Here is an 18,171-nt window from a genome sequence, read left to right on the forward strand (position 1 = left end):
AGACATCTCTACGGTCGATATCTCAAAAACTCTGCAGCTTACACCAAAAAAATCTAAATCAGACGTCAAACTCAAAGCCCACAAAATCCTGCCCAGCTCCTCACTTTAGATTCTAGATGTCAGTACACTAGATATCATATCAATATATCAGTGTCTGTGTCCAACAGTGGCACTCTAGCTTAATGATGATAGCTTATAATATTAAAAAATGCCCAAGAAAAGAAAATTTGACTCAGAGGGCATTAAATGAGCAATGGGACAGTGAATACATGTTTGTACTTAATGGAGAGGCGGTATATCTTCTTTGTCTTGTTCTACTTTGTATATTTCTTTTTTAAATCAATTAGTTCCACACTTGCTATTTTTTTTGCACCCCGATACATATGTAAGATGACTATTTGTATGGTGTTGCTCCCAGCCAATCACTGCAAGCATTTACTACATAATATTTATGATTGACCCACTACCAAAGCAGCTACAACCTAAACATTCTGTGGTGTGAAGATGAGTGTGGTGTGTTTGATGGAACTGGCAGTTCATCATGCTAAGATGCCACCAGCGTCCTAGGGGGGATTTCTGACAGCAACGGGCGTGTATTTGGTGTGACAACAAGAAGAAGCATCCAAAGCGACTCGTCTCGAACAAACAATGGCGACTCCTGAAGAGGTTAGCGTAGATACTGTGACCGAATAAGTTATATTGTAACTGGAGAGTTTTTCTTCGTTGAAGGAAAAGCAGGGAACAATAATTTTTTCTCCATGGAAAAGATGTTTTCGCTCATCTCCCGACCAGCTTTGGCAAGAGTTTGAGCTGACTGGTTGAAGTTAGCCTGTGATCGACAGATGGCACATCCAATCACCTGCCAAGTGGTTTTGAAAGTACTTGCACTTTTCAGTTTCTAAGGACGACTTCCCAGATGGTTCCTTCCAACAAACTGTCTTGTGTGCCAGGTCAGGTGTTGGTAATTGTGTTGTAATTTTTTTTTACAATTAGCCCTAGTTCTTATTACAACCAATAAATGAATACAGAGGCAATTGCATAACATGAGAATGATAAGCAGATACATGTATATAGTCTTTGATTTACAACTGGCCCTTTGAAGGCAACCATAATACTGATGTGGACCAGGATGAAACGGAGTTTGACACCACTGATCCACATGGATAAATAGCACTATAGGTAAGAGGTAAAATGTGAAAAATGTATTTTTGATTCTTTAACATTAAGACTGCTCAGATGACATGCTTCATAAAGTGTGGTACAAATGACAGATCAAGTAATTACAATATATTGATTATAATTCACATAATTCTGATGGCAGAAATTTTAGATTACAGAAAAATATGTAAGTTCCAGTGAAAATTGGTGCAGTTTTTAGTTGCTTACAAATGATTCAATCTCAGTTGTTGTGGTTGGATTCAGTGGTGGGGGAGGAGGTCAAGGATTGCGATGAAAGTCCCTCTTCCCGCCTGTCTTACTGACCAGTTTCACATCTGTGATGATGATGTCATGGCTCACTGCCTTGCACATGTCATAGACGGTCAGCGCTGCCACAGAGACGGCTGTCAGAGCCTCCATCTCGACTCCTGTCTTGCTCGTTGTGCGACACGTTGCCGTGACAACCGCCGCGTTCTGCAGCTCATCCAGGTGAAAGGTGACAGAGGCGTGGTCTAAGGGGAGCGGGTGGCAGAGCGGGATGAGGGCTGAGGTCTGCTTGGACGCCATGATGCCAGCCAGCTGCGCCACGGCCAAGGCGTCGCCCTTAGCTAGCTGGTTGTCCCGGAGCAGCCGGAAGGCGACGGGGCCCAAGATGACCGTGGCACGGGCCGTGGCCGTGCGACTTGTGGGAACTTTCCCGCCGACGTCCACCATTGTGGCTCGGCCCTGGGCGTCCGTGTGTGTCAGCTGGGCTTCCGTGGTTTCTTCGAGATGATTGTTGATGTCTGACTTTGTCTGATCAGAGCCAAACTGTCGAAGTTTGATTCTGGGCTCTTGGCTGGAACTGTGATTGTGACACAGTCTAACACTGTGGTGTTTAACATTTATTTTGGCATTCATTAGTAGTGTGCAAAGTATTGGCATTCCTGGGGTCCTGAGTAAGTGGCTCTTCAAAGCATTGGGACCCCTGGTTTGTGCGTACCTGAGACAGTCTTCATTAATGTAGCTCATGACATTTGTGCGTATAATAGAACTTGCAGTCTTAGTGTGACAACTGGTCAAAGTGAGACCATCAGCAAACTCAGAGGAGTGAAGGGGTGCTACACTGTGACGGTTGTCAGTCGCGTTAGGTTTGTCTTCACCGTTATGGGACCTAACATGGGTACCCCCACTCAAGGTTCTGGGACAGCAAACATGGGCCACCTCTGTTAAAGTAGTGCAGTCTGGAAGGCACAAAAAAGCGTCCCTGTTCAGGACTCTCCTGCTGCCTGGACGGCCCACGTGAGGAGCTGCTGTCGGAGAGAGGAATGTGTTGTTTGTAAGCTGGCGAACAATGGGGTGAGCTCTCTGACTGTCCTGTGACTTTGGCAGAGACGACAGCTTATGGGATGTAGTGCCTGTTGGAAAAAGAGAATATTAGTCAAGGAAACAACCCACATTCAAATTTAGATATATATGGGATATAAAGCTGACCTCTAGATCAAGATGCATTATGTAAACTTCAGATAAAAGTTAGTAATCGTTAATTCAAATGTAAAAGGTCAATGGCAAATAAGGGTTGGCGAGATGAGCATTTAAATTCAATTTAAAATCTTTTACAAACTTGTTTTAAAAGCATGCATCAGTTTTGTTAAAATATTTCCTTATATTTTTTATGTTAGTTTCATGTAATTTGACATTTTTTACAATTTTTGACTGAATGCACCTGAAAATGTCAAGTTGTGTAACTTTAAATAAACACTTTATTTTAAAACTTTTCAATATAAACAGATTTTATTTTTTCTCTAAATTTAAATTTTGTGTGTTTTTGCAATACTGAGTAGGAGACATATGCCGAAAACACCTATTTCTAAATAATCTTTGCCAAATTATACAAAAACTGTTTAAAATGTTGTTATTATACTGCAATAGTAAATTGGGTTTTATTTCCCATTAATTTTGCTGCATATTATCATGGTTTTATGAAAAATACTGGTTATATCAATTGACACAAAGCAGTTACACCACCTGATCATGTTGCTTCTACAGTCAAAGGCCGCTGTTTTTGAAAAAATTTAAGATTAAATGCCAAACCAGTATACTGGGTGTTTTATTGACAATTTCACCTTATTTAAACAAGTTGAGCAAGTTTTTACAGTCACACCACATCTTTGCCTTCATTTCCCAAATATTATGTAAAAATGGATTAAAACCAGACATTTTAGACGAAGTCTTCAAAAAAAATGAAACATGGAAGTAATTGGTAGGCTATTTTTAAATTCTAGGCTTTTTAAATGTAATCATAAAGTCGTTGGTCCAAATGCATAATGTACTAAGACTAGGCTATGAATGTAGAAAATAAATATGGTGGTGCAGGCCATGAGGACCATAACCTAACAAGTAAACCAAGACTGAGCAGCGACAGAACAGAATGAGTGTCAGAGATTTGTACGTACAGCCATGTCACCCACCAATGAGGATCATAGGCCTGTTCTTCATCTGGGAGATACTGAACATGCCTGAAGACGCAAGCAGGAAGATACTTAATTAAGACCCTGAAAGTCAGATATTCAAGTAATCAGTCAGAGACCCCTCAGCCGACCAAGATTCTTCAGGTCAACCAGTCTTTTTTTTTGTTTGTGCAGTGTGTTTCTGGGGACATTTCTGTGAGCACCTGAACTGCTGCACATTTCTGATCCGTTGTTAGCGTAGTTAGCACGCATGAGCTCAGAAGGTTAACTTGGCTGGTTGACCGGACTGCATGAATGTTGCTGTCATCCTGAACATCCCACCGATTAACCGTCTGGCAGTTCAAGAAAGCGTTAGTTAAAGGAATAGTTCACTCAAAAAAGAAAAGTCAGTTTTTTTTTGGGTGGACTATGCCTTTAATAGTTTATATGAAAAAAGGATTGAATGGTCAAATATTTGTATTAAACAGGTAAATCTAATTCAACTGACAAAATTCTGAGTCGGATACAGCATTAATTACATTCCAGTAGAACTCCTATATAATAATTTGCAAGAATATCACACAAATTGCTGCATAGAAACAAACTGAACACACTCTACTACCTGCATGTTGTTTCTTCTTCCTGCCCACAGCAGCTCCAATGATTTGCAGCAGTTCTTCATCTGATGCCCCGGAGCGCAAGACGTCTCTCAAGGACACCTCAGAGTTCCCAAACAAGCACACCTGAGAGGACATGGACAGGAAGGTGTAAGGCACCAAAACCAGAATCACGAATGAGATTATTAACAAAGAATAACTGCACTGTTTACCTTGAGGCTGCCATCTGCAGTGATTCGTAAGCGGTTGCAGGAGCCACAGAAATGGTCAGACATGGAGGTGATGAAGCCCACCTGACCCGCGAAGCCTGGCACTTTAAACGTCTGTTACAAGACACAGAAGAGTGCCAAACAATTATCCCTGTGAAAGATTTCTCTAAAAATTATTTCAAACATCAAAGCAATGACAAGGTGCTTGATTTGGCTCCATCACCAGACACTTCAGACACTGTTTTTCTCAGATCTGGCCACAAATAAGAAAAGATTGTCAACGTTGATTCAGTTTTTCTGTTGGCTAACATATTAGTCAACTTCTAGCACACGAATGCTTGTCTGCAGCTAACATACTACAGTGTGTTCTGAATGACTTACAGGTGATCAGCAGGATTCAGAGGGAGCTAAAAATTTCAACTGTGAAATTAAATAATGCATACCAGTCTGAACACAAATGTACGGTGCTAGCATCATCCTGATTTATATTTCAGGAAAATCAGGCCGATAAAAAAATAAATCATCTCTGCCAGTGTTCCAGCTCCTGACAGGAACAAATCAATACTTGAGAAATGTAGCACAGTTGGAGACACTGACCTTGGCCGTGTCTGTGTGTCCGGTTTGAAGCTTTTCCAGGTTGGGCCACTGCTGCCTAATGCGGTCCAGCATCTCCTGGTAACTCACCATCTTCTTAAAGTTCCACTTGTTGCCTGCAGAAAGGAGAAGAGGCAGTGTGAGTCAGTCTACAGTCAGGGGTGGGTAGTAACAAGTTACAAGCAATGGGTATGAGTAGAAAAGCAGTTATTAAGAACTGAATACTTTTCATGTTCCTTTTTTCAAAACAGTACTTCTACCCTTTACTCAAGGATATTTTTGAGCCAGTCATCTACTTTTTAATTTTACTTTTTACTACATTTGCTATTCATATCTTCATCACGACTAGTCTCATATAAAATGTAGGTTAAAATAATAAAATCATAATAAAAATGGTGGGACAGAGATATATAAAAATAAAATAATAAAAATAAAATACTTAAAGGACCAGTGTGTAATAATTACAGGAATTTATGTACATAAATGAGATATATTATATATAAGTATGTTATATTAATTAGCTATATTAATTTCTCATGTGTAATGATAAACTATTTTTTTTTTACATTTTAAAAGTGGTCACCGTTCACTTCAGTTGTACTGGATTTGGGTGCAACGCTGTTTTCCACTGAAGCTCCAGGAGTGTTTTGTGAACTGGAGATCAGGGTGTTGAGTGAAACTACCACTTTAAATATGCATGACACTATGTAATCTACACCACTATTTTTAAAATCATAATTCACTACTGAGTAAGCCTACTATTTGAAATGATATCCAAACCTTTCATTTGGATTTTAGTAGCCGATAAGGCTACCTGATCCCAAATGGAGCAATGAAAACAAAGAGATAAAGGAAAATAGTGCAGCAGGCAAAGGTTTGCTTGGAGAGGTGACTGTGACGACTAGCAGAACAATGCTACTATTGATAATGCATTAAACATCAGCAGTTAAAAAGTAACTAATACTTGTACTAAACTAAATACTACATATTTCAGTTATTTAACAGAATTTGTACTTAAACACAGACTTTCATTCCACCACAGGTAATCAGATATTGTGTGAAGTGAGCACTCACCATCAAAGGGCATGTATTCGATGAAGCGCACCTCCAGAGGCTTCTTCTCTGTCAGCGCTACAAAATCCAGCAGCTCGTCCTCGTTGAGGCCTCGCATGACTACACAGTTCACCTGCAGAGGGCAGCACACAACAGGAGGCCCCTTATTACAGCGCTGTGTGTTCATCTCTTCAGCAGCCTGTTAACTCTCAACTGTAAGGATACCAAGCTCAAGGCTGAAACTGCAGCTGGATAAACATTTCAGTCACCACAAGAGTATCTGCACAACTGAAATAACTGACTGCAGAAGCATGCGTCAATATTTAATCAATGCCTCACACAGCCTATAGCTGTTACAAGACTTTGCTGAAATACACAGTAGGGATGTCACAATACCAGAAATTTAGTAGCTGATTCCAGTACTAGTGAATTTTGTCAAAAATTGACAGTCAGCAAAATAAACTAACCTTGGTGTTTTATTTGATTTCAGTTTAGGAAAAACATCTGACAACGAGAAGCTTTCACATCTTTTGGAAAGGTTCTTGGCCCTTGTAGCAGGATTAGCGTTCACTCGTGCTCTGTGCTTTTTCCTTGCTCTAAGGTTGCATCTACTGGGGGAAATAGGCTAAATTACATTGTATTAATTATGAGCCAAGTGCCAGTGGCACAGGGACTGCCATTATATTGGAGGGAAGACAGACATCTCTGAGGCTGATATATGCAAAACTCTGCCAGATGAAAAAAAATGTATTTTTGATTTTGGGCTTAACTATCCCTTTAAAGCCAGTTTGAAAAGATGAACAAGGTACCTTGACAGGGTTGTAGCCCATTTCGATGGCCTTATCAATGCCCTCCATGACCTTGTGGAACCCTGGAAAAAAAACAGAAGTTAATGAAATGCTCAAACTTTGATAAGATGTCAACATTTTGTAATTAACAATCATAGCTTAATATCTTTAATTTTGTGATATCTATACAAAAATAAGGTGGAGATGATGTTTGATTGGTGGGAAGTTTTAGATGATAATGCACAGAGACAGAAAGCAATCTTGAGATCAGAACATGTATCACGTACGTCACAACATCCACCTGCTTCAGCTTTATAGGCCTTTTACAACATAAGTTCAGCTTACTCTGTTCACTGCTTTTTAACATCTGATTAAGCCCACCATGATTTGCCACAAACCACAGCAACGTAAACATCTCCAACTAATCCCTCAGCTGCAGACAGAGCTTTTTAACAGCTAACAGCCAAGGTCAGACTCTACATTTGTTTTCATCTGAACAAAACCCACAAATCCAGGCAGACACACACTGGCTGATAAGCTTCTCTGTAGGAGCTGTGGTTTATAATCACAATGAAATGCCTCATGTGATGTATTTAAAATCCTAAATAAGCTAACTGAGGGCCAAGAGACAAGATTTCTTTTGGGCTGTTCAAGTAGGGATGTGTCTGGTTAGTTGACCAAATGATTCAATGTCACTATCCTCGCTAGTCAGAACCAGAAATACTGTCTGTTGCCTCGAAGATGTTCTACAGCTGTCCAACAATAGCAGGGGGCCAGCCCTCCTCTCCCTGCACTAATGCACAGATGTTCTTGTAATCGGAAAACAGGGACAAAGATGACATCTCATAAGTCCCAGTGGTGAGAAGTAACTGAGTACAAGTACTGAAGTAGACTCCTGACAGGAACAAATCAATACTTGAGAAATGTAGCACAGTTGGAGACACTGACCTTGGCCGTGTCTGTGTGAAGTAGAGTTTTCAGGTATCTGTATTTTACTTGAGTACTTATTTTTCCAACAACTTTTTACTTTTACTCCCTACATTGTAATAAAACTATCTGTACTTTCCACTGCTAACATTTTCAAAACAGGCTTATTACTAGACTTGCACCGATTTCAACTTTCTTGGCCGATTCCGATTTTGGCCGGTTCCGATTTTCAGTTTTTCTAAGAACTGTAATTGACAGCATTCACAAACATTTTTGCAACTTTTCTTGTAAATGTGTTCATAATAAGACACTGACTATTAAATATTCATTTAATACTTTCTCCAAAATCATCCAGATTACAACCGGGCCTTATTATATTTTTTAATGAAATGGGTGAATTGGGTGAATTGGGTGAACGTGATCTCGCGATATCATCTCGCGGGATTTCGCGGGACGCGATTTCACGTGATCTTTTGTGGAAGCGGATGTAAACAAACCGGAGACTAACGCGGTGCAACAGTTTGAAGTAAAACTTTGCCGTGAGAAAAACAGACACAGAAGTTAAAGGAGTCTGGATGAGAAAATGTTTGAGGAAACACATCAACACAGGTTGTTTATTCTTCAGCCAGAACAGGAGGTGAGATTTTAACTGTCCCTCTGTGAACAGCAGTCTGCTGCTAGCTTGCTAGCATTAGCCTGAAGCGCGAGAGAGTTTAACGGCTGTTCTGCGTCATTGTCAGCTGCTCTGTCTCGTTGTTGTCTGTCTGTCTTCTCTTTATCCTGTTCTTGGAATCTGTCGCTGACACCATCTTCAAGCAGACGTGTCAGAGTGTGTAGCTGTTATCAGCGCTGTGTTGACGTCACGGTCAGTTTGTCTGCTGCGGGCATGACGTGACCATCGTGCAGAACATGTGCGTGACCATGACGGGCACAGAACCGGATTTGTGACGCTGACCGGCCGGTCACCGGTCAAGGCCAGTCACGTGAAAACCGGCCCGATTCCGAGCATTGCCGATTAATCGGTGCAAGTCTACTTATTACTATAGTTTTAATGCATTTGAGGGGAATTATTGATTATTTTTATGTCACTGTGCTCTGCTTCCCCAACATCAAGAACAAATTCAATGGGTGAGACAATAATTACAACACAACAATTAAACAAGACAAAAAAAGACCTTACAACACCAAAGAGACATAACAAGACTAAAAGCAATGTAGACTTACCATGACAAAAAACATAAAAGATGCAACAAGACATAGACTAGAAAAACAATATCAAAGACATAACAACACAAAAAAGACAAAACAGTACAGAAAAGATGGAACAATTTAAAAGAGATGTAACAGGATGAAAAAGACGTAGCAAGATGAAAAACAACGAAAAAGATACAAATGCATTTGGGGACTTAATTAAAAAGTGCTAAATTTTGACTGTTTTCTGAGCGTTTTCTTTCTTTTAGACTAGACAACAATTCTAAATTAAAATCTACAATTAAATGACAGGGAAATTAGCCAACAGGAACATTCCAACTGGCTATACCTACAGATCTAATGTCTGCTTAACTTCTTACTGAGAAAAAATATTATGTGTTGTGGAAGAAGGCTGGCTCGGACAACGCTTTTTTTCCCACGTGTAAGTCCTTTTCCTCTCCTACAAGTCCAGATCTCAGTCAGTCCATCTGTGTCTACCATCTACACGCCAACCACCCACAGCTCTGCCCTGCTGTCACCTCCACTCCACGTGTGTTTAGAGCTTACAGGCTCCTTCAGTAACCTGAAGGGACTGACCTGCAACAACAGGCACATATACACAGTACTGATTTAGGCTGACAATATATTTGTGGTTTTTGACAGACAAAGAAGGCTGCAACAGCCCTGCTGTCCTTGTACTAATCGCCCTATTTTACATACCAATTCACAGCTTAATACATTTCAAGCTTCAATTACTTAAACTTCCATCAAGTCTGGTAGCCAGCATTGTGGGTCAAATACTTTACTGTACCTTTCCGTCTGACAATGAACTCAAATTTGGCAGGGACCAGAGAATCCAGGCTTATGTTAATCAGGTTGAGGCCAGCATCTTTCAGCTTAGGCAGAAGCCTGGCCAAGTTCATGCCGTTAGTTGTCACTGCAATGGTTTTCAGGCCCTCCAACTTCCTCAGTTCTGCTGTAGAGGGACAACAAACATGGGATCATGAAGAGTAAAAGTGGTAAAATGTCTAATAATGATGGATCACTTCAGGCAATTTTTTCAGATTTTCTGCAGCTCCCACTGGAGCCACACAAGGCTTTACACATTTACACATACAAGATGTGTTTCCATATGCAGTAGCACTTCCCAAGAAAACTAAAAATAAATAAATAACAAATTATTGTTATTAAAGTTAAAAAGTGTTATGCTAATAATATCCCACAAACTGCACGAAAACTGACAACTCTGAAAGAGCTTTCTCTATGTATGCATATATAAATAAGACCAAGGTAAATGGGTCACAGCTATCAAAAGCAAAATTAAACACTGACAAGTGGTATGTAAGGGATAATGTACAGTGAGTAGGTCATTATTGTGAAATAAACCTTGACAGGGTGGTGCTGGTCTTGAATCACCCTGCAGGGGTTCACTGTGCAATTATGAAGTGCTCACTGTACATGATCCCACTTATTACATGGTTACTGACCAAAAAAGAAAAAAGACACAAAATTTAAATTTAAAAGGGATTTTATGGATTTAAAAATGATTTTATTTCCCCTCCAGTCTCGCTCATCAGAACAGCATCCACAGCAAACAGTCTGTTATACAGAAATAAAAGTTGTTGCTGGTCTACTGCTGCCACAGTCAGACTGTTTGTGTTATTGTGACTTTGGTTAGTTGGGATTCAGCAAAGTCACACAATAAACCAAATAACAAGACAAGGCAGCAGTAGAACAGCACCTCCCATGTTCTGAGAGGTAAATTTATCAATAGTTGAGTGAGAAAGATTAATAATGGTGGTTTCCTGTCAGAAAAGGCTGTCTGATGGGAAGGTAAAGCTGTGACAATATTCTAAGTATAGCACACACTTTAACTGATACTGTTTTTTTATATGGGTCTATTTTTAGGTGGCTAAAACACATCTTGTTGCTGACCTTGACCATAGCAATACATTGCTTAGCTGGTACTGGTACTTGTTTCTGCTTTTCCAAACTGTGAGGTGTGTCAACTGACATCTCCTGTCGGTAGACTATCGATAAGCACCTTATACAACTCCACAACAAATAATCCAAACTATCCCTTTAAAATTAAAAATGAATCACCATGACACCAACCACATGACTCATCTCTGAAACATGTATAATCAAATTTCCTAAAAAAAACTATTTTTTTCTATTATCAGAGAACAACAGCAACAAATAGAAGAGATCACAAGTCTGGTTTCTGTTCTGACTTAATTAAGATCATCTACTGCAGTAAACTTTAATGAGGGTCATTTCAGTTTGCAGTGATGGCCTGTCACATGACTCAGTGATAATCACTGATCTTTATGGGGCTGTTGGCAGCCTGTGGTCCTTTGTTCTACAGAGACGTTACCGATCGGGAACACCACACCGCTTTGTTCATTCATGTCATGCTTTAATGTTGCTCTCACGAGTGCTGGTCTCAGAACAGGATCCTCAGAGGCAGAGGCTGCATCGGTTAATCTACAAATTAGGCTGTAAAATTAAAATGGTGTGTTAATATGCCAGTAGACTAAAAACAGAGCTGTGGTGCAACAAACAATTTTGCTCGCATAAGTCTTAATCTGGAGGCATGCATGGAGAATTGGTCCTGATCCTCTCCTCTCAGTGAAACTGGCTTTATGATTCCTAAGAGTGTAGTGTAAATATACTTGCAGCTCACCAGGATCATAAAGGACAACACACCTTAATGCACATTAACACCGGTGTCTATGAACTGTATTTTTCACTGGGTTCCTTACAGATGATATCCAGCACATCAGGTCTGATGAGGGGCTCTCCACCAGTCAGGCGGATTTTCTCCACCCCCTCCTGGACGAAGAGGCGGGCCAGTGTCAGTACCTCCGAGGAGGACAGCAGCTGGCCCCGTGGCGTGAGCTTCACTCCCTCTTCTGGCATGCAGTACTGACCTGCAAATGGACAAAGAAGGTAAAAGCTGTGGTATTCCACTCAACAGATGCCTCTATCCTACATTATCACCAGTTCACACATTAATGATCATCAATTCATTATCATCAATGCAAAGTGCAGACCTGCAAACTCATAAGAGGTTAAAAAAGGTGGAGGCGACATGTTTTAGAAACCGGTCCTTTGTAGGGGGATCTCAGGGCATCCTCCTCCAGAAGAAAGATGTGATTTGTGCAGAGACATGCCTGGATTTTTTTTTTCCTGAAGTTGTAACTATTATTTTCATTATCGATCAATCTGTCTATCATTTTCTTGATTCATCGATGAGTTGTTTGGTCCATAAAATGTCAGAGAATGGTGAAAAATGCTGATCAGTGCTCTCTAGAGTCCAAGATCATGTCCTCAGAAACCAGAAAATATTCACATTTAAGAAGCTAGAATTAGAGAATTTTCCTTTCTTACAACAATACCTCAAACTGATTAATTGATTATCAAAATTGGCGATTAACTTAATAATCGATTAACAATTGATTATATGATTAATCATTGCAGCTCTAATTCCATTTAGAAAAACTATGTTCAAAACATCACGTTAATGTTTTGATTTTAAGGTGTGACTGTGTTTGGAATGTTCTTCAATCAGATGGCAAATGTTCTGCATCCTTTTCAACAAAAATCCTTCTGTTGAAGCATTTGTGACTCCCCACCTGTTCCAGACGCTTTTGTGCAACTGACCCTGACTGTCAAGAGAGGGGAAACTGCATTCCCATGAGGAACACTGAGATCTAACATCATCACTAAGCTGTAGCAGCAGCAGTAGAATCTTTATTACTAAATGTAGTTTCTTCAAGCACCAGGGAAAATAAACCAAAGCAGCTACAGTTTAACATGGCACAGTGGTACCATCTACTCACAGCGTAGGTTGCATTTCTCAGTCAGGGAGATGCGCAGGTAGCTATGCCTCCGGCCAAAGTTGTCAGTCAAGAATGCTGAAAAGGGCAGCGTGCTGTCATCTCTTAGCATCTCCTGGGGATAAAGACAACAGGACGATGGCAACTGATGTGATACACAGAAACACCTGATAAGTGAGGGTACAGTAACACTGCTAGGTAATCTTATTTTGCATCAAACACAAGATGTCCTCTGCTCTCTGCACATTTATTTATTTATTTCTCATGTCTTGGATCTCCTGAAGTGAGAAACACTAGTAGGAAAACAAAGTGTGATAGTGTTGTTGGAACACTAAAATTTCTAATTTTAATAAAATACCTTAAAAAATATCAATATTTAGTACAGTTTTTGACACCACAGGGAAAAATTAAGTTAATAATTAAAGTCAAAATTTTTGATTTTTATTAAATGATTTATATAACAAGGCTGTAACATGAGGATGGATAAAACAAATGAGACAAGTGATGAGAAGAGGACAGCAGTATGACTAAGTGACTAAGAGAAGGAGGGACTATATGGACACTGCAGAGGTATGTGTCACATCTGGGGCTGCAACTAATGATTCTATTCATTGTCAATCAATCTGTCGATTGTTTTCTCGTTAATCGATTAGTCGTTTGGTCTATAAAATATCAGAAAATGTTTAAAAATGTTGATCAGAGTCTAAGATGATGTCTTCAAAATATAGTCAGTTTACTATCAGAGAGGAGTAAAGAAATCAGAAAATATTAAGATTTAAGAAAAAAAGATCTCTTGCACACCTGAAAAGTCTTTTTAACAAGTGCATAGGTGAAGTGGGTATGTCTTGTCAAAAAGAAAGAGAAATTTCTGCACCAGAGCAGCTGCAGTCTTCACTTGCTCATTAATTTAGTACACAGCATTTCTTCTTCAGGTATATAATAAACTGTTTCAGTGTATTAAAAGTGTTTTTATTGAGCAAGTGAAGACACTGAGCTGTATTTCTTTTTCTTTTTTACAATAAGACAGTGAAATCAGAGAATTTGGATTTTTTTTGTCTTAAAAAATATTTGTTAATTGATTAATCAATCCTGTTACAATCTTGTCACGCAAAAAATATTTTTCAAGTCTTTCCCATAACAGTTATTTTCATTATTGATCAATCTGTTGATCATTTTCTCCATTAATGAAAACTGTTGATCAAAGGCCAAGGTGACATCCTCAACCCAAAGATATTCAGTTTACTGTCAGGGAGGAGTAAGGAAACCAGAAAATATTCATATTTAAGAAGCTGAAATCAGAGAATATGGACATTTTCTCCTCTTGAAAAATGACTCAAACTTATTAATCTATTGTCAAAAAAGCTGACAATCAATTTAATGATAGATTAATAATCAATTAACCAATGCGGCTGTAGTCAACTCACGGTCGGAGAGTACCAGCTGCACTTTATTGCAGCTGGTACTCTCCGACCGTGAGTACTGGAGTATTGATACTGTGAAAAATAAGTATTGTAAGCATTTCAAATATTTAGTACTGATGTTTATTGATGTTGATTTACAACACTAATATGTGATAAACATGTGATAATAAAGATATATTCTATTCCATCCTAAGGTCGACTTGAGGAACTGCATTTCAATAAAAGTATCAAGTCACCAAAGGGCTTCACTAAATCAGCCAGTGGCACAGAGAGGGTTGCACGTGGCTTAGAAAATGGCTCCTGACCTTTGACTGTCAACAGTGGGTAGCTGTTATGTCAGAAGTCATCAGCACAAAGGCAAGCACGTGACTCAATGGTAGGTTAGACATTGAATTTAATCACTGGACCCAATACTGAAGATTTATGCATCCCCGTTTATTGTGTGGAAAATCAGCGTCAGAATCAGCTTTATTGGCCAAGAGCGTGCACACATACAATGGAATTTGACTGCTTTTTCTTTGCTCTCAATGTTCTTTGACAGAATAGACCAGATATAACAGTTAGAACAAAGCTGAACGAATAAAGACAGAGTAGACAGGACTGTTGTGTACACACGAATGTGAAAAAATAGCAGTACTATTTGGGGACCACACACATATTTGGGATTGTTCAATAATTCAATTGTTAAAAAAGAAACTGACAAATTTATAGAATTAAATGTTGAACATTTGTCCATTGTTATCTGTGGTAGGAGCTGTACCTAAAGAGATATAGCACGAATGAGTACATACTGAAAATGATAATAGTGAACAGGAAGGATGCAAAACCACCAACTATAATCTAGATGGATGCAGAAAATGAAAGGGATTTAGCCAACATAATAGAACAAATGATTGCAAGTCTACAACTGCAAATGGACACTTTTATACAAAAGTGGACTTGTGTTATTCTATATCGATATATGTTTAACTAAATGGAATGGGTTGATGTAATAAGAAAGTATTATAATGGAATACCAATGAAAATCACAGTGCTATGTTCGTCCCTAGCTGAACCTGCTCTGCTGCAGATGCCCAGATTTCATCAATTCCATTAGATTTTTTTGCAAAAACCTGATTTTATTAGGCATAAAAATGGTCAGCTACACCCTACGGACTCCTGTCTCTTCTCTTCCCGGTTTAAGAAGTTCGGGGATACTGCTCAAGCTCTGGCAAACTTTTTATTTTTCGACAAATTCATTAAACAATTTTGCTATGAGATGTGTCTCAACCGTAGCATGTCAACTCTGTAGCCCTTCTAAATCAAAGCTAAATAAGTATTATGGTTTAAAAATGTGTATTCTGGTCAGCATTAAGCGGAAAAATAAAATGACTGCTCACTCCGACTATGCTGTAAAATTAAAAAAACAAAAAATAATAATTTTAAACTCTGTAAGATGTGATCTCCATCAGATTTTGCTTCTGGCAGAATTAACATCTTACATTTAATTAAAAAAAATGTAATCAGTAGGAGGCTGGCTGGTTACAAGGTTTAACAGCCAAGAGTTTGATCTTTTAAGGTTAGCATGGTTCAAGAGTATATACATCTATATACATACATACAGATAGTTTTTTTTGTTCTTTTAATTTGTTAATTAATTCATAGGACTATGAGGTCGTATGACTGAAAGCTCTGTTATGTGAAAAATGTAATAAAGAAACAAGTCAAGTGGTCAAGTGTTTGGATGTTGTGAACATTACAAAGGAAATACAGACTGAATGGGTAGAATAATATGAGTGAACAATATTTACAGTATTTTCATGTATACATGTCTCTATACAATATATACATTATTTATGATTTATATTGACAGTGACTATCAGTGCTGGGTGATTATCAGGACTGGGAATCAGATTAGGGTATCAATTTAAATAACCCAGTACCAAGTGGCATCGAAACTTCTCCAGTCATACAATACCTGAATTTGATCCTTTTGGTATCCAGGTCTAGAAAAAAATACTATTCATATGGTTTTGTTTATAGTCAATCACTGCAAGCACTCTTCATAAAGAGGAACCTTTGAAAAAAGGTATTGAATGAAGTACTACATCTGTATCGGTATCATTTTAAGGGCACTGGTATAATATTTTTTAAACAATTCCCAGCCCTAACGATGATATGTACATGTAAAAAACAGATAAACTATAAATATATGATCTATAATGGAGGTAAGTGGATGTGTTAGAATTAGAGGGTTGCTGACTCTGTGTGACTGATTTAACTGTGAAGCTGCAGCTATTAATGGATAAATTGATCATCATCAACTATTCTGATGAAGGCTTCATCAGTTTGCATCGTTTAAGAAAAAACAAAACAAAAAAAACAATATTCTCTTATTCCATCCTAAATGTGAATATTTTCTGGTTCCTCTACTCCTTTATGACAGGCCAACATTATTCACCATTTTCTGACATTTTATAAACAAGTTGTTTGGATGTTTGGATCACACCTTAAAATCAGAATATTTTAAGTGATATTTTGAACACAGTTTTTCTAACTGGTATTACAGCAGCAACAATTTATCAAATAATCAATTATTAATCAATCATTAAATTAATCGCCCACTATTTTTATAATTGATTAATCGGTTTGAGTTATTTTTGCAAGAAAGGAAAGTCAAAATTCTTAAATGTGAATATTTTCTGGTTTCTGAGGACATCATTTTGGACTTTGGGGAACACTGTTCAAGATTTTTCACAATTTTCTGACATTTTATGGACCAAACGGCTAATCAATAAATCAAGAAAATGATAGACAGATTGATTCTTATTGAAAATTACTGTTACAAGAAAGTCTTGAAAAACAGGTCTGGACGTAGAGAGACAAGTTTGCACTCATTTTTTTTAACTGACAAGATGAGAAAATAATCGACAGATTGATCGACAATGAAAATAATCGTTATTTGCAGCCCTATTTAACTGTTCATCACAGAGAAGACTTGTGAGTAGAAACTGTTATGAAAACACGCTGTAAGTGAGTAATCTGAAGCTAGTAGTTTATATTTATCCTCTGGCCTGAATGAAAATCATTTAAACCACAGACCTGTTTCCTGCTCAGGAGGACTCTTACAATACTACAAACACATTTTCAAAGTTCATTCCGTCACTGATAGTGGAAGCACCTGCCAGACAGGCAGGCAAACCAACTAACAGTTGTAAACTGCTGCTGTCCTCCTATAAAACCATTTTGCAACACTGTCGTATTCATGAAGTTGCTGGATTAATGTTCAGTGGGAGCTAGCTTAGTTAAACCTTCATCAGGCCCCGGACAGACACACAACTAGACATCAACATGCCTTCAGTCTTTAACTAACCTTAGCTAATAATTACAGAAACTAGCCTGTCGCTAAACAGAAGCTAACAGTGCAGACCTCGGCGCCATGTATGACTTGTGTTTCAGTCAGTTTTACCTGTCTGGACCTCCTGGTTTTCAGAGATGCAGAGAAGTTGGCAGCAGTTAAAGTCGAGTCTCCAAGTTCAAGTTTATTTTCTTTGTGCGTAGCACTGGAATACAGTCGGTGGACACTCATATTAACGCACCGTGCGAGTTTCCTGAAATGTGTTAAAGTGTTATTTCTATCAAACAGGCGGCAGCACATGCTAACAGGAGCAGCCATACTTTTATTTACAGTCAGCTTCACTGTCCTCTTTAGTTGTTGACGGAGGTCCACTGCAGTAAAACATGTCACTTAACCAGCCGAGGACGGGAGGGGAGTACCAGGGGCGGGGTTACGTCAGCCAATCGTGCCGACGCACGCAAGTGCCAATGCACTCTGGGTAGCGTAGTCCGAGGGAGATTATCACATACTGACACAGATATTATTATTATATAATATTAGACATTCAAAAATAACAACACTTGCACTTGCATAGTCTTTCACTGTTAGTGTATACCTAGAATAAA

The 18,171-nt window shown here is 38.7% G+C and overlaps 1 protein-coding gene across 1 annotated transcript; it reads right to left on the reverse strand.

The window, feature by feature from the left end:
• Window positions 1-1,333: 1,333 nt before the first annotated feature.
• Window positions 1,334-17,961, reverse strand: mocs1 (molybdenum cofactor synthesis 1). The gene is made up of 11 exons (XM_084743021.1): window positions 17,678-17,961; window positions 12,812-12,923; window positions 11,732-11,899; window positions 9,778-9,942; window positions 6,870-6,931; window positions 6,082-6,193; window positions 5,011-5,123; window positions 4,417-4,527; window positions 4,210-4,330; window positions 3,609-3,656; window positions 1,334-2,555 (listed from the first exon to the last, which is right to left on the reverse strand). Exons 1-11 carry the CDS (start codon window positions 17,882-17,884, stop codon window positions 1,438-1,440), a joined length of 2,337 nt encoding a protein of 778 aa, XP_084599147.1. The 5' UTR covers window positions 17,885-17,961; the 3' UTR covers window positions 1,334-1,437.
• Between the last annotated feature and the right edge of the window lie 210 nt (window positions 17,962-18,171).

Source organism: Lutjanus erythropterus, chromosome 18 (assembly GCF_056507025.1).
Source record: "Lutjanus erythropterus isolate fLutEry1 chromosome 18, fLutEry1.hap2, whole genome shotgun sequence".
Lineage (NCBI taxonomy): Eukaryota > Metazoa > Chordata > Actinopteri > Lutjaniformes > Lutjanidae > Lutjanus > Lutjanus erythropterus.

Excerpts from the sequence above, each read along its gene's own strand:
- mocs1 (XM_084743021.1), bottom strand. The coding sequence starts at position 17,884 with ATGGCTGCTCCTGTTAGCATGTGCTGCCGCCTGTTTGATAGAAATAAC. Across the intron at positions 9,943-11,731 it reads TGATGTGCTGGATATCATCT|CAGAACTGAGGAAGTTGGAG; the intron begins GTAAGGAACCCA and ends GTCCCTCTACAG. Across the intron at positions 2,556-3,608 it reads CAGGCCTATGATCCTCATTG|GCACTACATCCCATAAGCTG; the intron begins GTGGGTGACATG and ends TTTTTCCAACAG.